Raw genomic sequence first — 19,105 nt, forward strand, 5'->3', positions numbered from 1 at the left:
CCCACAGTACTTAGAAGAGCCTCTGGTATGAGTAGGCTCATGGTAATGGCTACCAAGCTGGTAATTAAAATTCTCCAGGAAACAAAGTTCTTATTCAAAATTAGCCTCCAGGCGTATTGGGTACTTCTGAAGGTACCGCTGTATTGGAAAGGGGAAGGTACCACTCTATACAGAAAGGGGCAGCTTCATAAAAACAGTCGAGAACACGGTCTTGGATGACTCTTTTTTTTTTTTTTAAACCTAAAAAGTAAAGGGGATTTGTGCACATGGAGGCTTAATGTCACATATGGGGGAAAGCTAGGAAAAGAGACCAGGCAGGATGAACAGAGAGTGTCCCATGCAGCAAAGAACTGTCTCAGAGGAGCAAAAGAAGTGAATTCTGGGACCGTTTTCTTTTGCTTCTATCAGCACAAGAACAGGATACAGAGGGCCGAAGTTCAAATGGGATTCAAAGCACAAGAGCACCTCCATAAATCACTGAGCTGGTTCACAGTATAACTACCACCAACACACCTCCGTTATCTCATTTGGTCTGCTACCAAAATGAGGTCTAGTGCTCACAGAGTTACTAAAGGATTACCACCCGAGAACCTGAGCTTGTACTAGAGTCTTCCTTAGTACTTTTCAAACTTCTTTACCACAGGATGTTTTCTTCAAATAAAATTTTACAAACAGCCCTGATGTATAAACAGGTAAAATCAGAACTCCTCTGATTTACTGCCCAGGTTGCAGTAGGTGGCCCAGAGTCCTGTAGCACTTTCGATGCAACATTTGAAAACTACTGATGGGTCCAAACTCCTCATTTGACAGAGAGGTTAAGCTGCTGCCCAGGCAGTGAAGGAAAGAGCCAGAACCAAAATCTAGGAATGCCAACACCCAAAAAGGGTTCTTCACCTGGTATTCCATGCTGTTTCTAAAAAACAAAAGAAGAGGACAGAGTTCATACTTACCATCTTTGTTTAGCCATTGCTTTCTTGTTCTGTACAAAAGGAGCTTGTTGTGGACATACGGTAGGAGGAACTTGACACACCAGCTTTCCACACCAAGTTTGTTTTCTACCAGGACTATGGGACTCCGGTTATACCTTGCTTCAGGACATGGGATCAGACCAATCTCATCTCTGAATATGTAAAACATAAAGAAGAATTAAAGATAAGACTGCTAGCTTTTCAAATCCTCCAGAGTATTAAAAAGAAAAGCAACATATTTCCCTCTCTTAAAAATAGTATTTAGCTCACTTGCTGGATTAGTAGGCACTAAAAAAAAAAAAGTTTTTAATACAGACTATAGTACAGGAAAATTAGTATGCTGACTCCCCATCGACAGAAATGAAAACTGGTCTAATCTTTGGATGGAAATATGAAAACATCTTTCAAAATTTTAAACTGCACATACTCTTGACCCCCAGTGATTCCACTGCTCAGAAGTTATATAGGCCAAAGTGTATCAATGGGATGTTTATTGCAACACAATTGCAAACAATCTAAATTGTGTCAACATAAGACAGAAGAATGTGGCTTATCCATGTGGTAGAGATGTATAAAAATGAGGCAGACTGGCATACACTGGTTTGGAAAGAATGCCAAGATCTGTGAAACCAGAAGAAGAGCAAAATGCCCAACAGTGTATGGCACAAAGCCTTTTATATATATCTTTTTAGAAGAAGAATCCCAAGAAATTTGGGGACAAAGAATTTTATTTTTATACAGTTTAAATTTCCTAATCATTTGAATGTATCATTTCTATTTTTTAAAAATGTCAACAAATGTACTTGTGGGTTGCCTAATAATGTATGAGCAGAAACAAATTATCAAAAGATGTTATCTTGTCAATGAGATTGTGGGCCTCTTCTTATGATCTTTTATACGTTATTAATAAAAAAAAATAAACACACACTGATAAATGTTGCTGAAACAGAAAATACATTTTAGAATCTGATCATTTGCATTTAAGGTGGCATCTTCTTTCAAACCACTTCAACTTAGTTGAAAATTTACATTTGAGGTGGAGATTTAATAAACAGAATGTACAGCCGCTGACTTACGTAGGAAATGAACCAGCAAGCATAAAAATGGTTTTGCAAAACCTGCACATGCCTTTCAACTATAAACAAGTTATGATAACTGGCTACATTAAAAAAATAGAAAACTGGTTTTCAGAGCTTATGTATGACATTATCTATTATGTCCCTGGGATTCCCTGACCAAGAACAGAGTAGTATGATAGATGCAAGAGGGGGAAACATGTTCAATTACAGGTTATAAGAAAAGCCCTCTTTTTTTGTTAAACTGGCGGGAGGCTATGGAACTAAAAGAAAATCCTTCCTGGAAACTCTAAACTGGAGAGCAGAGCACAGAGGTACGCTACTTTGTACTGATCGCTTCCTTAAGGACAGAGGGATATATCAAGAAACAAGGGTACTCTACGGGTTAAGTTACTAACCATTCTTTCAAGGTGATTTAACTTAAGGTAGATTTTGAGACCTAAGGCTTTTTTTGTCCTGACCACTGGCCCAGTTGATTCAGAAGTGTGCTGATATACGACGTCGGAACTATTTAAACATTTTCTGATACTGGGTACTGTGTTAGGTTCTGAAAATGCAAAAATGAATAAAACAAGGTGGACCCAGACTTCATAGGGCTGACAGTTTTGATGGAAGTGGTATCAATATCTATAATAAAATGTTACCACTGTGCCATTCCAGTGGTATAAAGAAAGTGCTGTGAGAAGAACTAAAGCAATGCCGAGAGCACACCTGAGCTCCTCACCCAGTATTCAAAAATGCTTTGCATTTGTGTTTGGTTAATGTAAAATCTACCTAATCCGCTATTAGGATAACTAGCCACATCCAGAGCTATCCCTAATACGTGGCTGAGTCTCCGGCATTTTCTGGTTTTCAGGTTTTACTATATAAAGTAGAACATTTAAAAATTAAACTAGAATTACAGTAAAACAAAATAAACTCACCATCATTATTTTAAGGAAGTCTGATCTCTGAGATCTAATAACCACTTACAACACTTGAAAGAACTGCAGAAGTCAACAGTACAATGCCAGAGAAACAGGAATAAAAGAATCCTATATTCTGGGTACATTGGGGGGGGGGGTTAAATTCGCCATGTAAAAACCTGCCTTGCTCATTACTTATACCAAAAGTAAAATGCCCAATTAATAATCCGGTACCTAAATGAAAGGACAGAGCCCTTTGCACAAATAAAAAAACACACTTCTTTAGTTGTGTACCATTCTCCCAGGAAATAATTTTTAAAAACAAGAATGCCCTGATAATGCAGATGCACAGTAACTGTGCCAAAAGGCTGGTTATTGTGAACTTGAGGAATAACATTCAAATCAGTCGTTTTCAAAGAATATCACTTCTTGACTCTCCAAGAAAACATTATATCTGATTTCCTTCTTTTTAAAAAATTTTTTTTGACATTGATTTATTTTTGAGAGACAGAGAGAGGCAGAACATGAGCAGGGGAGGGGCCGAGAGATGGAGAGACCCAGAATCCGAAGCAGGCTCCAGGCTCTGAGCTGTCAGCACAGAGCCCGAAGACGCGGGGCTCGAACTCACAAACCCGGAGATCATGACCCGAGAGCCAAAGTCAGACACTCAATGGACTGAGCCACTCAGGTGTCCCTGATTTCCTTCCAATGCAGAGGGCCTAAGTCCTAGTTTTCATTTGGCCTCTACAGACCTCACTTTTCCTCATTTGTAAAATGGTGGAATTGCATTACATCCCTAAGGGAAATGGACTGCTAGGTCTCATTCAGCTTTCAAATTCTGACTGAGAAACCTGACAGTTATTCTCATGTAAGGAGAATGAAAATGGCTACATCGGGGGAGGGAACATTAAAAGAGAGGTAGCAAAAGCACTCAATCTTCCAAGGTCCAGGGTTCTCGCTACCCTCTGGTCTAAAAGTCCAATGGGAATGTGGCAAGTCACTGGTCATCAGTACCCTTATCTGCAATACAGGAATAACAACGCCTGCTAGGAAAAGCAAACACAAGGTAAAGTATGTGGTAAGCTATAAAGTGACAGGCAAAGATGAAGTGTATTATCTTTAATTCAGTAGAGCCTGAGGCCAAACAGAAAAGTTACTCGATTAACAGATGGGAAGCTGAAGCAAAAAAGTTAAGCCTTTGTCATTATTTGACCCTAAAATACAGTGCTTTGCTGCTTTCTAAAAATATAACATGTACTTTAGAAAGATAGGTAGGTCAGTAAGCTTCCAAGTGTTTGACTTCAGACTTCTTCTATGCTGAGTCCCTGAGGTCATAGTCCACTTTTTTTTTTTTTTTCAGACAATTTGGAATAGGATTCCAGAATCATTTTAAAATTGGAAGGGACCTCATTCCCCCAGTATCTCATTTTTTCAGACAAGGAAACTGAGGTCCACTGAGGTTAAGATGATCACCCAAGGTCACGTTGCTAATGCTAAGTTAAAAATCTGGATCTCTTAATAGTTAGCCCAGAACCCATGATGCTAATGATAAAAACATCAGTGAAAGCAGGCAGAATTTAGATTAATTCCTTCCAGATTTCTGGGAAGATTTCTGGCTATTTAAACTCTAATTTCATACTCAAGAAAAGTTAGAAAACTTGGGGGCAAAAAATAAACTAAAAGTCTTTTGTCATCCCTCTACACTAGTGTTTGGGAATGCATCCTTTTTTTCTAAATGTTTCACAGAAGTGGGATTATAGTGGGCATACTCTCCTATAATCCTCTTTAAAAACAACAGTTCAGGGGCGCCTGGGTGGCGCAGTCGGTTAAGCGTCCGACTTCAGCCGGGTCACGATCTCGCGGTCCGTGAGTTTGAGCCCCGCGTCAGGCTCTGGGCTGATGGCTCAGAGCCTGGAGCCTGTTTCCGATTCTGTGTCTCCCTCTCTCTCTGCCCCTCCCCTGTTCATGCTCTGTCTCTCTCTGTCCCAAAAATAAATAAACGTTGAAAAAAAAAATTAAAAAAAAAAATAAAAACAACAGTTCACATTAAACATTTTCCTACATAATTAATTTTTATATATTAATATAAATGGTTGCAATGAATGTGCTATAAATATTAAATACAACTCCAGTTACTTCTTTGTGAAATAATGTTATAAGAGAAATCTCTCTTTCACCACCACCAAATTCCAGTCTTTTTCAGGTTTCTGGCAATTTAGATTCCTGGTGTTTAACAAGCACACTCAACACCTGTGTAACCAACGTCATAGGATTTTTAAAGACATGAAGGTTTGGAATGGTGAAAAAGTTCTAATACTAAAGAGATACCACGAAGCTCACTTTTTAGGTTACCTTCGAAGGCTGCTCCAAAAAAAGAGCAAAATGGAATGTACCAACATATTTACTTGAAAAGATCATCCACAGCATGGTACAGCTTTCTAAGTGCTTCACTTCACAATGGGGATCCACTGGCTTCCAGATGAAGTTCAAGGTTCATATAACACGGACACTGACTTTGTTCCTGATGTTTGGACAGCTTCTCTTGTCTGCACTTTTTAGAAACACCCTCAATTAGAGTAGGCCCACATATTATTTTCAAAAGTAGTATCACCCAGTTTCCCTTTTATGTGGGAAGAACGGTCCCCAAATACTAAACTGATCCTGTAACATGGAGCGACCACACAGAAAACAAGCCCAAGGATTCTGTAAATGGTACAAATCTTCTTAATCCAATAGTCATTTTGTTATTTCTTTACCCTGGAAATCCTTCCTAAATGACGAAATAGGAGAGTTAGTGAAATAGCTAACCCTTTCATATAGACAATTAAAACTACCAGTGATTGGGGCGCCTGGGTGGCACAGTCGGTTAAGCGTCCGACTTCAGCCAGGTCACGATCTCGCGGTCCGTGAGTTCGAGCCCCGCGTCAGGCTCTGGGCTGATGGCTCAGAGCCTGGAGCCTGTTTCCGATTCTGTGTCTCCCTCTCTCTCTGCCCCTCCCCCATTCATGCTCTGTCTCTCTCTGTCCCAAAAATAAAATAAACGTTAAAAAAAAAATTAAAAAAAAAAACAAAAAAACAAAAAAAACTACCAGTGATTAAATCAAGATGTTTCAGAAACTTCATAGGCTTTCTCAATTCTAAAGAGTACTAATTTCACATATCACTTACTGGACTTATTTTTAAAACAGCTACATAAATTGTTATTGTTTATTGAGTGTTCATTATGTGTACTGCTCTGTGTTTGGTTTTACATAAACTATTTCATTTGTTTCATACAATAATCTCATAAAGCAGAAATTTTAACCCTTCTTTATAAACAGTCTTGTCTAAGTCTACCCAGGTACTAACTGACAAGCCAAGATTCAAATTCAAACTTTTACAACTATACTATTATTTAAATAAACACATAAAAAATCAAGTGTAAAAAGACAATTACGATTGTGGTTTCCTACTCTTCAGCTCAACTTACAGATTTGCCTTTCCTTACTACTCCATTACTCAAAAATTTCCACTGGGGCCTCTCCACTGCCGATGCAGTGTATTTTCCCTGACCCAGCTCTTATCTATCCCTCATGTCTCAATTTAATTGCTATTTCCTCAAAAGAACTATCCTGAGCTTCAAACATAAATTAGTCCCCTCTATTATTATTCTTTCAAATATACTTCTTCTTTCAGGCTCTTCCCATAATCTGTGTGATTTGTTCCACTGGGCTAAGGACCATGTGTGATATGTTCACCAGTCTTCACCCCACTCCTAGACCTGCACACCCAGGGGCTGGAATTCTATCTGTGAAATACAGGTGCTCTTTTGCTGAATGCATACATGGAATGCAAGAAATTAAGTCAAGGACTTCCATAATTTGACTCTACTGTATCTTTTCTATCACAGCTTGCTGCTTCAGGTTAATTTCCAGTTCCATGTGGAGGTGGCTCCCTCTCTGAAACTGTAAATCCTACCAGCCTTCAAAGTTCAGCTCAAAGCCCACCTCCCCTAAGGCCCTTGGCCTAGACATACGAAGCCTTCCTTCTATGTCTAATACACTCACACAGCACTTGCTCCCCATGCTGCTAGCCCAGCCTCTACCACTAACTGCTCTGCCGTAAATCCTAATTTACTATCCACGCAGGTGGGTGTTGGTCTCTATCTAGAGCTACATTGTGCAATACAGTGGTCACTGAGCACATACGACCCATGGGTAAGTCAAACGACATTAAATAACATTTAAAATTCAGTTCCTCATGCACATTGGCCACATTTGAAACATTTTATAGTTACACATGGCTAGTGACTACCACACGGGACAGCACAGAAACGGGGCAATTCCACCATCATAGATATTTCTGTGCCTTGAGTATGAGAACTATATTTTATACTTCTTCCTATCTATACCATGAGGATACTACCTACACCATCTCATAAACAGTGAGAGTTCAATAAATATTTTAAAGATTAATAAAAAAAATAACTCAGTAGATAAGAAACCTTTGACATGACCCTAATTACACCATAAACATCTGTCTTCCACGTTAGCAAAGGTCTATACATTAAACTATTGTTAATCCCTGGGTCAAGCCTTCAGCTGTTTTCCAGTGGTATTCTCTAAGAGTCAACCATACAAATAACATTTCTATGGTATTTTTCAGTTTATGAAGTACCTCACATTCATCATTCAGTTGGCCAGTACAGTTTTCTGAGGAATACGGAAATTCAGGTTAAATCTAGTATCTACCAAGTGGCAGATAAGGGCCAGACACAGCGTGAGGTGATTTTCCCGTGTTCTCATCAACCTCACCAAATGAAGAGGAAACTGAGGTTAACAGAGGGTAACCTATCCACATCCAACTGTAACAAAATCTACATCTTAACCAATGCATGTTCGACTCCTCCTGGGAAGCATTCTTACAGAAACAAAGTCAGTATGTTTAATGGAGTGGATGTTGTCGAATAAAATTACAAACTATCTTGTGTTTGAAGAAAAAAGAAAACAGAAAGTAAAGAGAAAAAGTTTTCTTGGTAATACAGAAAAATATAGTTAGGTACTAACTTTCAAAATAAACAATGCCTCCCCCCCCCCCCCCCAAACCAGAAATACAGCCTGTTTATTTTGGAAGTAAGAGGGATAGATTACGGGAAGAAGTACAGGCAATTTTGAAAAATCCAAATCAAACATTCTGAAAGAATCTGCGCAGTAATACTACTGAAAATATCATTATTGTAGGAAACATATACTAAAAAATAGCTGAGGATTAATATTAAGCAATGAGTTATTTCAATTCTTCAGGCCTATATATAGTATGTATCATCATCTCAAATTATTTCAAATGCTCAACTTATTTCAAACTATTAAATCTTGAATGATCTAAGTGTTTATTGATAATATTAAATCTGGCACTGATAGAAGCGTATTAATGAGATTTCACCATTAAAAATAAGATTGGGGGGCATAAAAGTCCTTAATGAGTTTCAGTAAATAGGACCCAGAAGAACGAGATGTGCTCCAAACTGCACTGTCTCAACCCACCAAGCCAGTGAACACTCAATCTCAGTTTCTTCAAATATAAAACACCGATGTGCTTTTTAAATCCATCGCAGAGAAACTACTGTACTTGTTAGACTTCTTTCTAATCTCTGCTATAATTTCTTCAAGAAAAACAACATCATTGATGAGAAAAGAGGCCCTTCACTTACCCAACTTTTTTTTTTTTTTTTTGAGGTTGTCTCTTATTTACACCCAAGCTCTCATTCACGAAAAGGGACTGAAAGACTGATATACAAGGCATCAAAGCATTCTTCAGAAGACCCAGGACCCACTATGGTGACTGCCAGGAGATCATTCCCAACACTCCCTCAAAAAAAGGCAGCAGTCACAAGGGGAAAGGAAGTGGACGCTGTCAGAGGCAGCAGGTGCGTTCTGAGGCCAGCAGCCTTTTGTTTTTAATGAGGCGCTGTTACGGTCTCCAATTGTGTGCCACAAGGGAGCAAGACATCTGAGGGCTTCTGAATTTCTAGAAGCATCATTTAGATGTAGGTCTGCTACCTTCTTTAGGCAGAAAAGCTTAAGGGTGTCGGGCTTAAAAGGCTCAAAAAGAGTAAGTATTCATGTGTTCCAGTTTAAAAAATAAATTATTAGGGGAGCCTGGGTGGCTCAGTGGGTTAAGCATCCAACTCTTGGTTTCAGCTCAGGTCACGATCTCATGGTTCATAGGTTCAAGTCCCGGACTAGCCTCTGCGCTGACAATGTGGAGCCTGCTGTGGATTCTCTCTCTCTCTCACCCTCTCTCTCTGCCCCTCCCCAACTCATGCGTATGTGTGCTCTCTGTCTCTCTCAAAATAAATAAACTTAAAAGAAATAAAATAAATAAAATATTAAAAGAAAAACCCCACAATTAGAAAAAGTGAAAATACAGTAATATAAAACTGGATTCCATGACTCTTTCTTTTGGTAGGGGAGGGGGCAACGAGAGAAGGGTGGTAATTAAACACTCTTGCTTCTCCCGACTCTTCTGTATACTGTAGACATTTCTTTTATTAGCTTCCTTTTTCGCTCGTTACATGAAAGCAGAAGTGTCAGAAAGAATACAGTGTCTTCTAGTATCTTCCCAGAGTACTCCAAGTACCATGAAAAGGAAGGAGGGAACGATACATGTGTCAGCCCTGTGGTGTCCTACTTAAAGAGGGCAGCAGTGTCAGGATAAGAACAGAGTGACTATGTTCCCTGTAACTATGAATCAGCTAACGCTACAAAGTGTCAAGTTTTCATCCGCTTTACACCAGACCCATCCGACACCTACCGAAGCTACACTCCTGAAAATGCCCTGATCACCTTCAAAGCAGGATGTTTCATCCGAGTCCTTCCACAACCTTGGGACAAGTGAGGCGAAAGTCAAAAGCAGCCTCAAACTACCTTTGGCTAGGAAGCTGAGGGTTTTCTGGTCCACTGAAAAGAAGACGATCGGTGACACTGCCCCCCCCCCCCTTACCATCGGTCCGGGACGAACCTCAAAGAGTTGTATTTACAAAGCATCTACAGAGCCACATTGTGTGTGCCCGTGTACCTTACGCGGATGCAGGATGTGGACACACGGGTGAAGTCCTTCGAGTTGCAAGAACTCCTAGGGAAGGGGTGGGAAGGAGGGCGAAAAAAGTCGCTCCGTTTTGATTTTCTGAGGTCACTTCTAGGGACTCGCCCGCGACCGCGTTCCGGTAGCGGCAAGCGGGCCCTGCGGCGGCCGCCAACACTCCGGCCCCGACCTCGCTCGGTCCCCTCCGGCGAGGGGCGCGCGGGCCGGGACCTGCCCCTTAGATATCAGCTCGCGGCTCGGCTCCGCCCCTGCCCGCCCCCGAAGACCCCCGGGGGCGACCGAGGCGGCGGCGCCGCCGGCGTCCGACTCACATGTGCGGATTCCTCCTGAAGGCGTTGGTGATGTCCTTCACTACCCGCTGCACCAGCACCGCCACCTCCTCGCTCGTCTCGGCCATGTTGGTGGCGGCCGCGGCGGCTCGGGCGCGCCTCCGGGAGAGCGCCGGACGGCCGGCGGGAGTTCCGCGGGGAGCGCGCGCGTGTGCGCCGGTTTGGCCGCGCTCCCGCCCCCGCCGCAGTCGCGGCCGCCGCCGCAGCCGCCGCCGCCGCCGCCGCCGAGCACTTCCGGGTCACGCCGCCGGAGGCCGGGGCGTGGCGCCAGCCGCCCACTGGGGCTGAGGCCGCCTGGTTGGTCCCCGACTTTTGCTGGTACCCGAGTTTCCAAGTGTCCCGGAAGATGCTGCGGAGTTACTTGAGGTCAATGTTTTACACGTTTTATGTTAATTTGTAGTCCACTCAGGGCCGAGGAGGGAGGAGTCTTGCTAAAGTCAACCTTCCGGAGCCAGAGTCGGTCTGAACCCCACCCCCGACGCCGCCCGGGCCACCCACTGTCAACTGCTCTGGGAACCAGCCCCCGGGAGCTTCTGGAGGAAAGTTTAACTGAGAGCGCAGGCCCTCTGGAGCTGTTAGTCCCCGAGTGTTTGAGAGCCTCTTCGCTTTATTTTCCCAACTGGAGGGACGAGGCGGTCCGCAGACGCTGGTGGCGGAGTGAGCCCCAATTGGACCGTGTTGGTGACCTTGTTTTGTACCCGCGTGCCAATTTCGCCCTCCGAGCAGCCATTTTCAAAAAGTGAATTAAGAAAAATTTAATTAATTCATTAAAAGAGGAAAAAGGAAAGTTATTTGCCACCTGGATATAGGGTGTGGACATACAGAAATATGTTTTAGATTTTCTACTTTGAGTGTACTTCATTTTGTACATCATTTGGCGTGCTTCGAACGTTGCGTGTCAGTTTTGGAGTTAGAAAACCAAGATCCTGACGAAGTTTGCGCTTTATAGCCATTAACCCTGCTACAAAAAATTTTTTTAAGAAAACCTAGCTTTCTACTTCATTTAGATTTTGAAATGCCATAATTTTCACAGATCAGATTTCCCTTCACCCTTCTGTGGTAGAAAAATCTGGGTGCCTTTGGTTCACTTATTTTTACTTAATCCTTGCTTGAGATCCGTATCTTAAAAAAAAAAAAAACTTTTTAAAATCAAGCTCATAGTCTGTTTACTGTGAAACAATGTGGCACATTTGAAGTAGGATTGATGATTGTGAAAGTAGAAACCATACATTTGTTGCCAAATTCGTGAGTGAGAAATATAAACGAACTATATCCAGCGGATGCTATTCCCTGTGGGTATGTTTGTAAAGGTTAGTTAGACCTGCTGTCTGGACGCCGGCCTTCTGGTTTTAAAAGAAATGAATTAGAAGGTTCATAAAATTGTATAAAAGCCAGGTGGGACATTTGAGTAAAAGGAAACAATCCTTAACCTCTTGACAGGTTCCCAAATGAGGCAATGACGTGAGTGAATGTGTGTTTAGATTCCAAGGCCAAGGATTACTTCAGATATCCTAGTTACTCTTTAAGAATATGATACCAATCCTCAAATGGTTCGTGTTACAACTGGCAAGTCTTCTTCGTCTTCACTAAAAGCCTTGCAGCCTTTCCTAACAAAAGATGGAAAATAAATCCTGACTTCCCAAAAATACAAACATTTTTTTTTTTCAGAGACTTCCATTTTTATCTTAAAAATCAGTGGGATGGGGCGCCTGGGTGGCGCAGTCGGTTAAGCGTCCGACTTCAGCCAGGTCACGATCTCGCGGTCCGTGAGTTCGAGCCCCGCGTCGGGCTCTGTGCTGACAGTTCAGAGCCTGGAGCCCGTTTCAGATTCTGTGTCTCCCTCTCTCTGACCCTCCCCCATTCATGCTCTGTCTTTCTCTGTCTCAAAAATAAATAAACATTAAAAAAAATTAAAAAAAAATCAGTGGGATTTGGGGGCACCTGGGTGGCTCAGTCGTTAAGCCTCCAACTCTTGGTTTCGGGTCAGGTCATGATCTCATGATTGATGAGTTCAAACCCCACATGGGGCTCTGCCCTGACGGTGCCAAGGCTGCTTGGGGTTCTCTCTGTCCCATCTCTTTCTGCCTTCCCCGACCCCCACCCCCGCCCCCACAATCTCTGCGTCTCTCCAAAATAAAACATTTAAAAAAAAGAGATTTAAATTTTTCACTCTAATATATTTAACAGGAAAAAACCCACAAACTTTGTCCTTATATCCCGAAGTAAAATTGATATTTCAGAAAGATAATTAATTTTTCTGTTTTTCTATTTACGCCCTCCCACACACACACACCTAGGTGCACACACACCTTCTTTGAACTCATTTGAAAGGCATGAATTATATGTCTCATGTTTCTTCTAAGAATTCACAAATTGTTTCACCCAATTTTGGATTTATGTTTAGAACTCACATTTTTTAGAATTGGAGCATATTAGAACTGTAATCTAGCCCTCTAATTTCGCATGTAAAGAAATAGATTCAAAGAAGTTAAGAATGTAAATTCATGAGACTTTATAATGATATGTATATAAGGAGAGGATGTGATAAATTTAGCATGATTTGTTGAAAAGATTTGTTGAAATCTTTTGTCAAAGATTTACATTCAGGGATCTGCAAAATATATTTACTGCTAATAATGAAATGTTGTAAATACCTTAAATGCCCAACATTGGGAATTGAGTAAATTATAGTAAATCTATAAGATCAAATACTATTTGTCATTTAAAAGCACATTAAGGGGCGCCTGGGTGGCGCAGTCGGTTAAGCGTCCGACTTCAGCCAGGTCACGATCTCGAGGTCCGTGAGTTCGAGCCCCGCGTCGGGCTCTGGGCTGATGGCTCGGAGCCTGGAGCCTGTTTCCGATTCTGTGTCTCCCTCTCTCTCTGCCCCTCCCCCGTTCATGCTCTGTCTCTCTCTGTCCCAAAAATAAATAAACGTTGAAAAAAAATTAAAAAAAAAAGATGTAAATTCATCATAAATTGTTAAAAAAAAATAAAAAAAATAAAAGCACATTAAAACTAAAAGAGTATATACCAAACTCTTAGTGGGAGATATATTTATAGGAGAATTTTACTAAGTAACTCAAAGAACAAAGTATAATATTTATAATTTAAGAAAAATTTTAGAAGTTTATGTTAATAAAAATATTTGTAAGTCAACTATCTCGTATGCATATTAATTTTCTTAGAGATATTGATTTTAAGTGACCTCTAGTTGTTCACATATCTGTGAATATATTTTGACAGTCCACCCCCCCTCAGAATCATACTTTTCATTATTTTAGAAGACTATTTGATAATGGGGAAAAGGTAGATACATAATGACAAAAAGAAATACCAAAACAGCATACAAGACGATGCTAATTATGTATATGTAAAACAAATTGTATGTAATATCAATGTAATCACATATACATACATATAATAGACTGGGAGTTTATAAACTGAAATGTTAACAGTGGTTATTGCTATATGATGGAATTACTTGAGATAATTAAGACCTATGTACATTCTTTATGTTCTTCTGGATGTTCCAGATTTTCTACGATGAAAAACCTAATGTACGTATTAAGGGCCTTGGAAGGAAAGAAAGCAAGGTGATTTTAATGACGAGCCTAGTAATTTCTTTCGTGAAGTGCTGTAAAGAAACTTATAATCTCTTTCAATCTTCACTCTATTATTCTACTTCTAACACTATGATGTGTTGTTTATTTATTTATTTGGGTTGGACTCCATTTCCCACGGGTAACGTTACACAAGATAGAGTGTAAATAGTACTAAACATGTTCTTGCCATGCGCCGTTATTACAAAAGCAAACTTCTTTCCACCATTAAGAAAAAGTAAATGTTCAATTTGAAATGATTCCTTATAATATTACCATTGTAAGTAACTATGTAATTACAGTGTGCCAAACCACAGCTGTATCAGTATCGTATTAACCTAAAATCCAAGAATTTACTGGCAAAGAAATAGAAGGGAAATAAGGATGCTAGTCAGAAAGCTTCAATATCAATGTCTTTTAGTGAATTCTTAAAAGAGGCCAACAGGAGTGATAATCATTTTTGAAGTTTTTATTAAATACCACTTCAGGAAAAAGAAAAGAAATTAGTAGATGATTTTTTTCTTTTTTAGAGAGTGCACATATGAGCAGGGGAAGGGCAGAGGGAGGGAGAGACGGGGGGGGGGGGGAGAGAGAGAGAGAGAAAACCTTAAGCAGGCTGCATGCTCAGTGCAGACCCCAACACAATGCCTGATCTCATGACCCTGGGACCATGACCTGAGCCAAAATCAAGAGTTGGTCACTCACCTGACTGAGCCACCCAGGTGCCCCAATAAATGAATTTTAAATGGCACGTGCAGTAAACTGAGGAGAGTTTTGGTATACCCTTTGCCTTGGGGTGTGGGTTTATTTTCCCCAAAGAAAATTTCATGGATAATGAAGTATGATTTTTTTTTTATATGTATTTTCAGAGCGAGAACATGCATGCACAGGAGAGGGGCAGAGAGAGGGAAAAAGAGAGAATCCCAAGCAGGCTCTGGACTGTCTGTGCAGAACCTCACAGTGGGGCTGGAACTCACGAACCTTGAGATCATGACCTGAGCCCAGATAAACAGTCAGATGTTCAACTGACTGAGCCACTTAGACGCCCCTCTCAAGTACTATGTTTTTACACTTAGTTGATATTGTTAGCCCTTCATTAATTGTTGAGATAAAGATGAGAATGCATTTGATACCATCTTTAAACTTGGAAGCACTATGTAAATGATTACTTATTTCTGTGACTAAAGAAAGCCTCATTACAAGTAAATCAGTATTGGGGCACCTTGGTGGCTCAGTTGGTTGAGTGTCCAACTCTTGATTTCAGCTCAGGTCATGATCCCAAGGTCATGGGATGGAGCACCTCATTGGGCTCTGTGCTGAGCACAGAACCTACTTAAAATTCTCTCTCTTTCTCTCTCTCTCCCCCCCCTTCTCCCCAACTTGCATGCATGCTCTCTTTCTCTAAAATTAAAATAAAATCAATAAGTAAATCAGTATTAAAACACAACAGTAAACTAAGATAAGGCAAATACTAACCTTCAATATGAAACTCTGTTTAACATTATTAAAGAAAATTATACTGATTATAAGCCTCCTACTTAAAACATGAAGGTTTTTTAACCTGACAGAGTTGGTAAATGTTATCAAGATGCTAATCATGAAGATGATTTAAATAGGCAGTTAATGCTGATATTAGAATCCCTGAGGTTACAGAAGTGAGGATACTAGTTGCATAATAAGGTTTTTGTTGCTGACTAAGTGATGTTTTATTTTTCTTGACATTTGATAGTCTGAAAATATCATCCTTTTGCTTGGCCCTCTTCTTTCTTCCTGCCACAGAGGCCCAGGAGACCCATGATGTAATCTTCAGAAAAGAACAGAAGAAGCTGTGTGAGAGAAAACACGGAGAAAAAGAGGCGGTCCAGGACTTGTATGTGGAAATAGCTAGGGAGATAGGTATGTTTCCATAATGCAATGAATGTTTCATGTATACTGAAGATGTCAAATTGTTGTAGGAGTTTTCTTAGTAATATGCCTCCTATTGGATGGTTAAGTGAAACAAGTTCCCAATTGTGAGTACATTCTTAGGGCTTTTTTTCTGTTTGCTGTTTTGTTTGTTCCTTGGTATAAATATTATTGTATTAAAACCTTAGAGTTAGGTTAAAAAATCATTTAGAAAGTTAGTAAAAGGTTCATTTGACTACAGCAGAGTTTCAGTCTGAGACTTCTTCAGTAATTGCCTAAAAGTAAGACAAGGCTGGGGCGCCTGGGTGGCTTAATTGGTGAAGCATCTGGCTTCGGCTCAGGTCATGATCTCACGGTCCATGGCTTCGAGCCCCATGTCGGGCTCTTTGCTGACAGCTCAGAGCCTGCAGCCTGATTTGGATTCTGTGTCTCTTTCTCTGTCTCTGACCCTTCCCTGCTTGTGCTCTCTCTCTCAAAAATAAATAAACATTAAAAAAAATTAAAAAAAAAGTAAGACAAGGCTGTACCTCCTCTTCTTTCATCTCCTTCTTAATTTACAACCCAGAATTTTGGTTACAAACATACACCATATTTCTCAGTTGCTTCTTGTTTTCCTATTTTAAGCCAGTGCTGACACTTGTCAAAATTAACGTTAGGCCAAAATTACCCATAGGAAATGATGAGCATTCTTTGTTAAATACTGAATTATGTTCTTACTTGAGTATAGCATTTATAGAGGAGTATAGTCCCATTGTCTAAGTTTTAGGAAGAAATGCCATAGAGTAACTCCCCAATTTTTGCTGACTTTAGGCACTTTAATTTCTCTGGTAAGTCTCCCAAATCATCATCAGTGTGCAAAAAGGCCAGTGCAAAATATGGGCTGTTTGGTTTATAGATGGAGAAGGGTGACTACCATTGCTGAAAGAATGAGAGTCCAAGCAGTTGCACTTACTTATTCCACAAATTTTAATGACTGTTGCTGTGTATAAGATGGTGTGTCAACGGTTGGGTATACAATGGTGAGAAAAACAGACATTATTCTTGCCTTGTTGTGGGACTTACAGTCTGATGGAAGACCTACACAATATTCAAGTAAACAGACAAATGTATAACAACAAACTGTAATACAAGGCACAGAAGGGAAAGGCAGAGTACCATGATAGATGATAATAGTGTGGGGGTAAGGGCATGGCTTTAGAAAATGTGATCAGGGAAGTCTGTTCTGTGTGGTGATACTTAAGCTGAAACATGAAAGATGAGAAGGACCAGCCCGGTGAAAAGCAGGGAAAGAGCCACACCAGCAGTGGAAACAATATGTGTGAAGGCTCTAAGAAGAAAAGAGCTTACACAGCCTGTCTCAGTAACCGAAAGAAGACCAAACTAGTAACTTTTACTGGCCTGACAGTGTTTGTAAAGTGATTTCAGATTCAGTATTGCAGTCACCTGAATGTCAACTATGAGCATTATTACCTAGCTCCAGTTTTTCTTCCTTTCTATATCCTTTTTGTTTTCTACATGCTACACTGGGCAGCTCACTATGGACAGCTCATGTTGCATGGTTATCTGGTATGCCATGAATCAGGTATTTAGCCCGGGCAGCCCAGTAGCAAGCCTGGAACTATTTCTCAAATGGGTAATATTTATCTGTAGAAGATGAATAGGTGGCTTTTTCCCCAAACCTTAGGGAAAAAGCCTTTTTCCCTAACCTTAAGGTATTGCCATGATTTTTTCCTCCCTGCTATTGGGTCTTCTGGATCATATGGCCCAAGATCAGCTTTCCTGGAAGCTCTGGGGTCCATTCAAAACTATGAATTACTCAGCAAATTACTCAAACTAGAACATTCACATGGAGTATATCTTGCCTCCTGAATCCAAAGTGACCCATGTGTCTCTTTCTCAGTGGCAGAGTGTGCAAGATGAAGCAACTTGCCCTTCACCTTGGTAGAAATATTTTGACATGTCCCAGATGGCTGAACTCTTAGCAACTTCACTATGATTTCAGTCCCTTGAATGTTTTAAGGTTTATCTTCCATCCCCTGTCATATAAATTCTTCCCAAGGAATATAGAGTATTTGCTACTTACTACACGTGAAGTCAAATACCTCAGAGGAAAGGACTAAAACTATCATTGTATACTCATAGACTTGTATATTCTTGTCGCATATATCACATGTAACTAATGGTTGTCTTATTCGTTCAGGATCTTTACCCTTGGAAAGAAGATCAGCTCAACAAAAGCTAGAACCCTGTTTGTCCTGTGTGGTGTTGTATCCCTGTGCCTCGCCTTGCATGTAGTGGGCTCTCAATTAGTACTTAAATAAATGGATAGAGGGATGAAAGGGAAGGTTGGGGGGAAAATAGGAAAGGACAGAAGAGCTAACACATAATATAGATGTAATAAAGAAGCAGTAGAGGAAGTCACCTAGGAATTTAGTCAGAGGCTTAATCATAGGAAACTCAAGGCCGTATTTCTGCAGTTGAAATTTTTCTGGAAGGCGTCAGGGAGCCATTAAAAGGGTTTATGTTTCTTGGCTGACATTCACTCATTCTTCAAAAGTGCTCTCATTACTTTATACTGTAGTTAGTTATCCATACATATGTAAATAAGCACACATATTTGTACATACACATTTCGAGTTTTATTTCATGACACAGTGAGAGAATCCATTTCATTTTTAATTTTGTTTTCCTAGCACCTGGCATATTACCTGAGCATAATGAGCATTTCAACATTGGTTAAATGAATAAAGACCCAATTAAAATACTACCTCTATTATGAAGACTTCTTTGATCACCCCAGGTGGTAATACTCTCCTATATTCTTAAGTTCATTGTACTTTATGTAGCCTTTGCTTGGCACTTTTCATTTTGTTTTATGGAATCGTCAGCTTCATTTTGGTAGCCCAACAACATAGTACAGTTTCTTATATGAAGCAGACATTAAGTATATATTTATTGAGTGGCCAAAAGACAGTATGTTTACTCTTTTATTGTTAATGTTATAGGTAGCAAATAACTATACAATGAAAATCATAATTCTTAAAATTTATTCCATTGTGATTCTCATAGATTTATTCTATAATGTTATTTTCACAAATTGGGTGTGGATGATACAGGAAAACTTTTGTTTTGGAAAAAGTTACAAATCATGTTAAATCTTTTTTAAAAACCCTTTTTAAATTGAGATAATCACATACCATAAAGTTCACACTTTTAACGTGTAAAATGTAGTTGTTT

General features: G+C 40.1%; 1 protein-coding gene across 4 annotated transcripts in view; it reads right to left on the reverse strand.

Annotated features, from left to right (window-relative positions):
* PTAR1 (protein prenyltransferase alpha subunit repeat containing 1) overlaps positions 1-10,498 on the reverse strand; it is a 50,239-nt gene extending 39,741 nt beyond the window's left edge. For all 4 annotated transcript variants that reach the window (XR_006966148.1, XM_047101899.1, XM_047101911.1 and 1 more), the window contains exons 1-2: positions 10,344-10,498; positions 951-1,120 (exon numbers count right to left, since the gene is read on the reverse strand). Coding sequence is in view for 3 of the 4 variants with exons in the window: in XM_047101899.1 (XP_046957855.1) it covers positions 951-1,120; positions 10,344-10,429 (256 nt within the window). In the remaining variant the exon portion in view is untranslated. The remainder of the gene's footprint in view (positions 1-950; positions 1,121-10,343) is intronic.
* Between the last annotated feature and the right edge of the window lie 8,607 nt (positions 10,499-19,105).

This window comes from Lynx rufus, unplaced genomic scaffold (genome assembly GCF_022079265.1).
Source record: "Lynx rufus isolate CCGP_SWC_20201006 ecotype Redwood Valley unplaced genomic scaffold, mLynRuf1.p SCAF_10, whole genome shotgun sequence".
Classification (NCBI taxonomy): domain Eukaryota; kingdom Metazoa; phylum Chordata; class Mammalia; order Carnivora; family Felidae; genus Lynx; species Lynx rufus.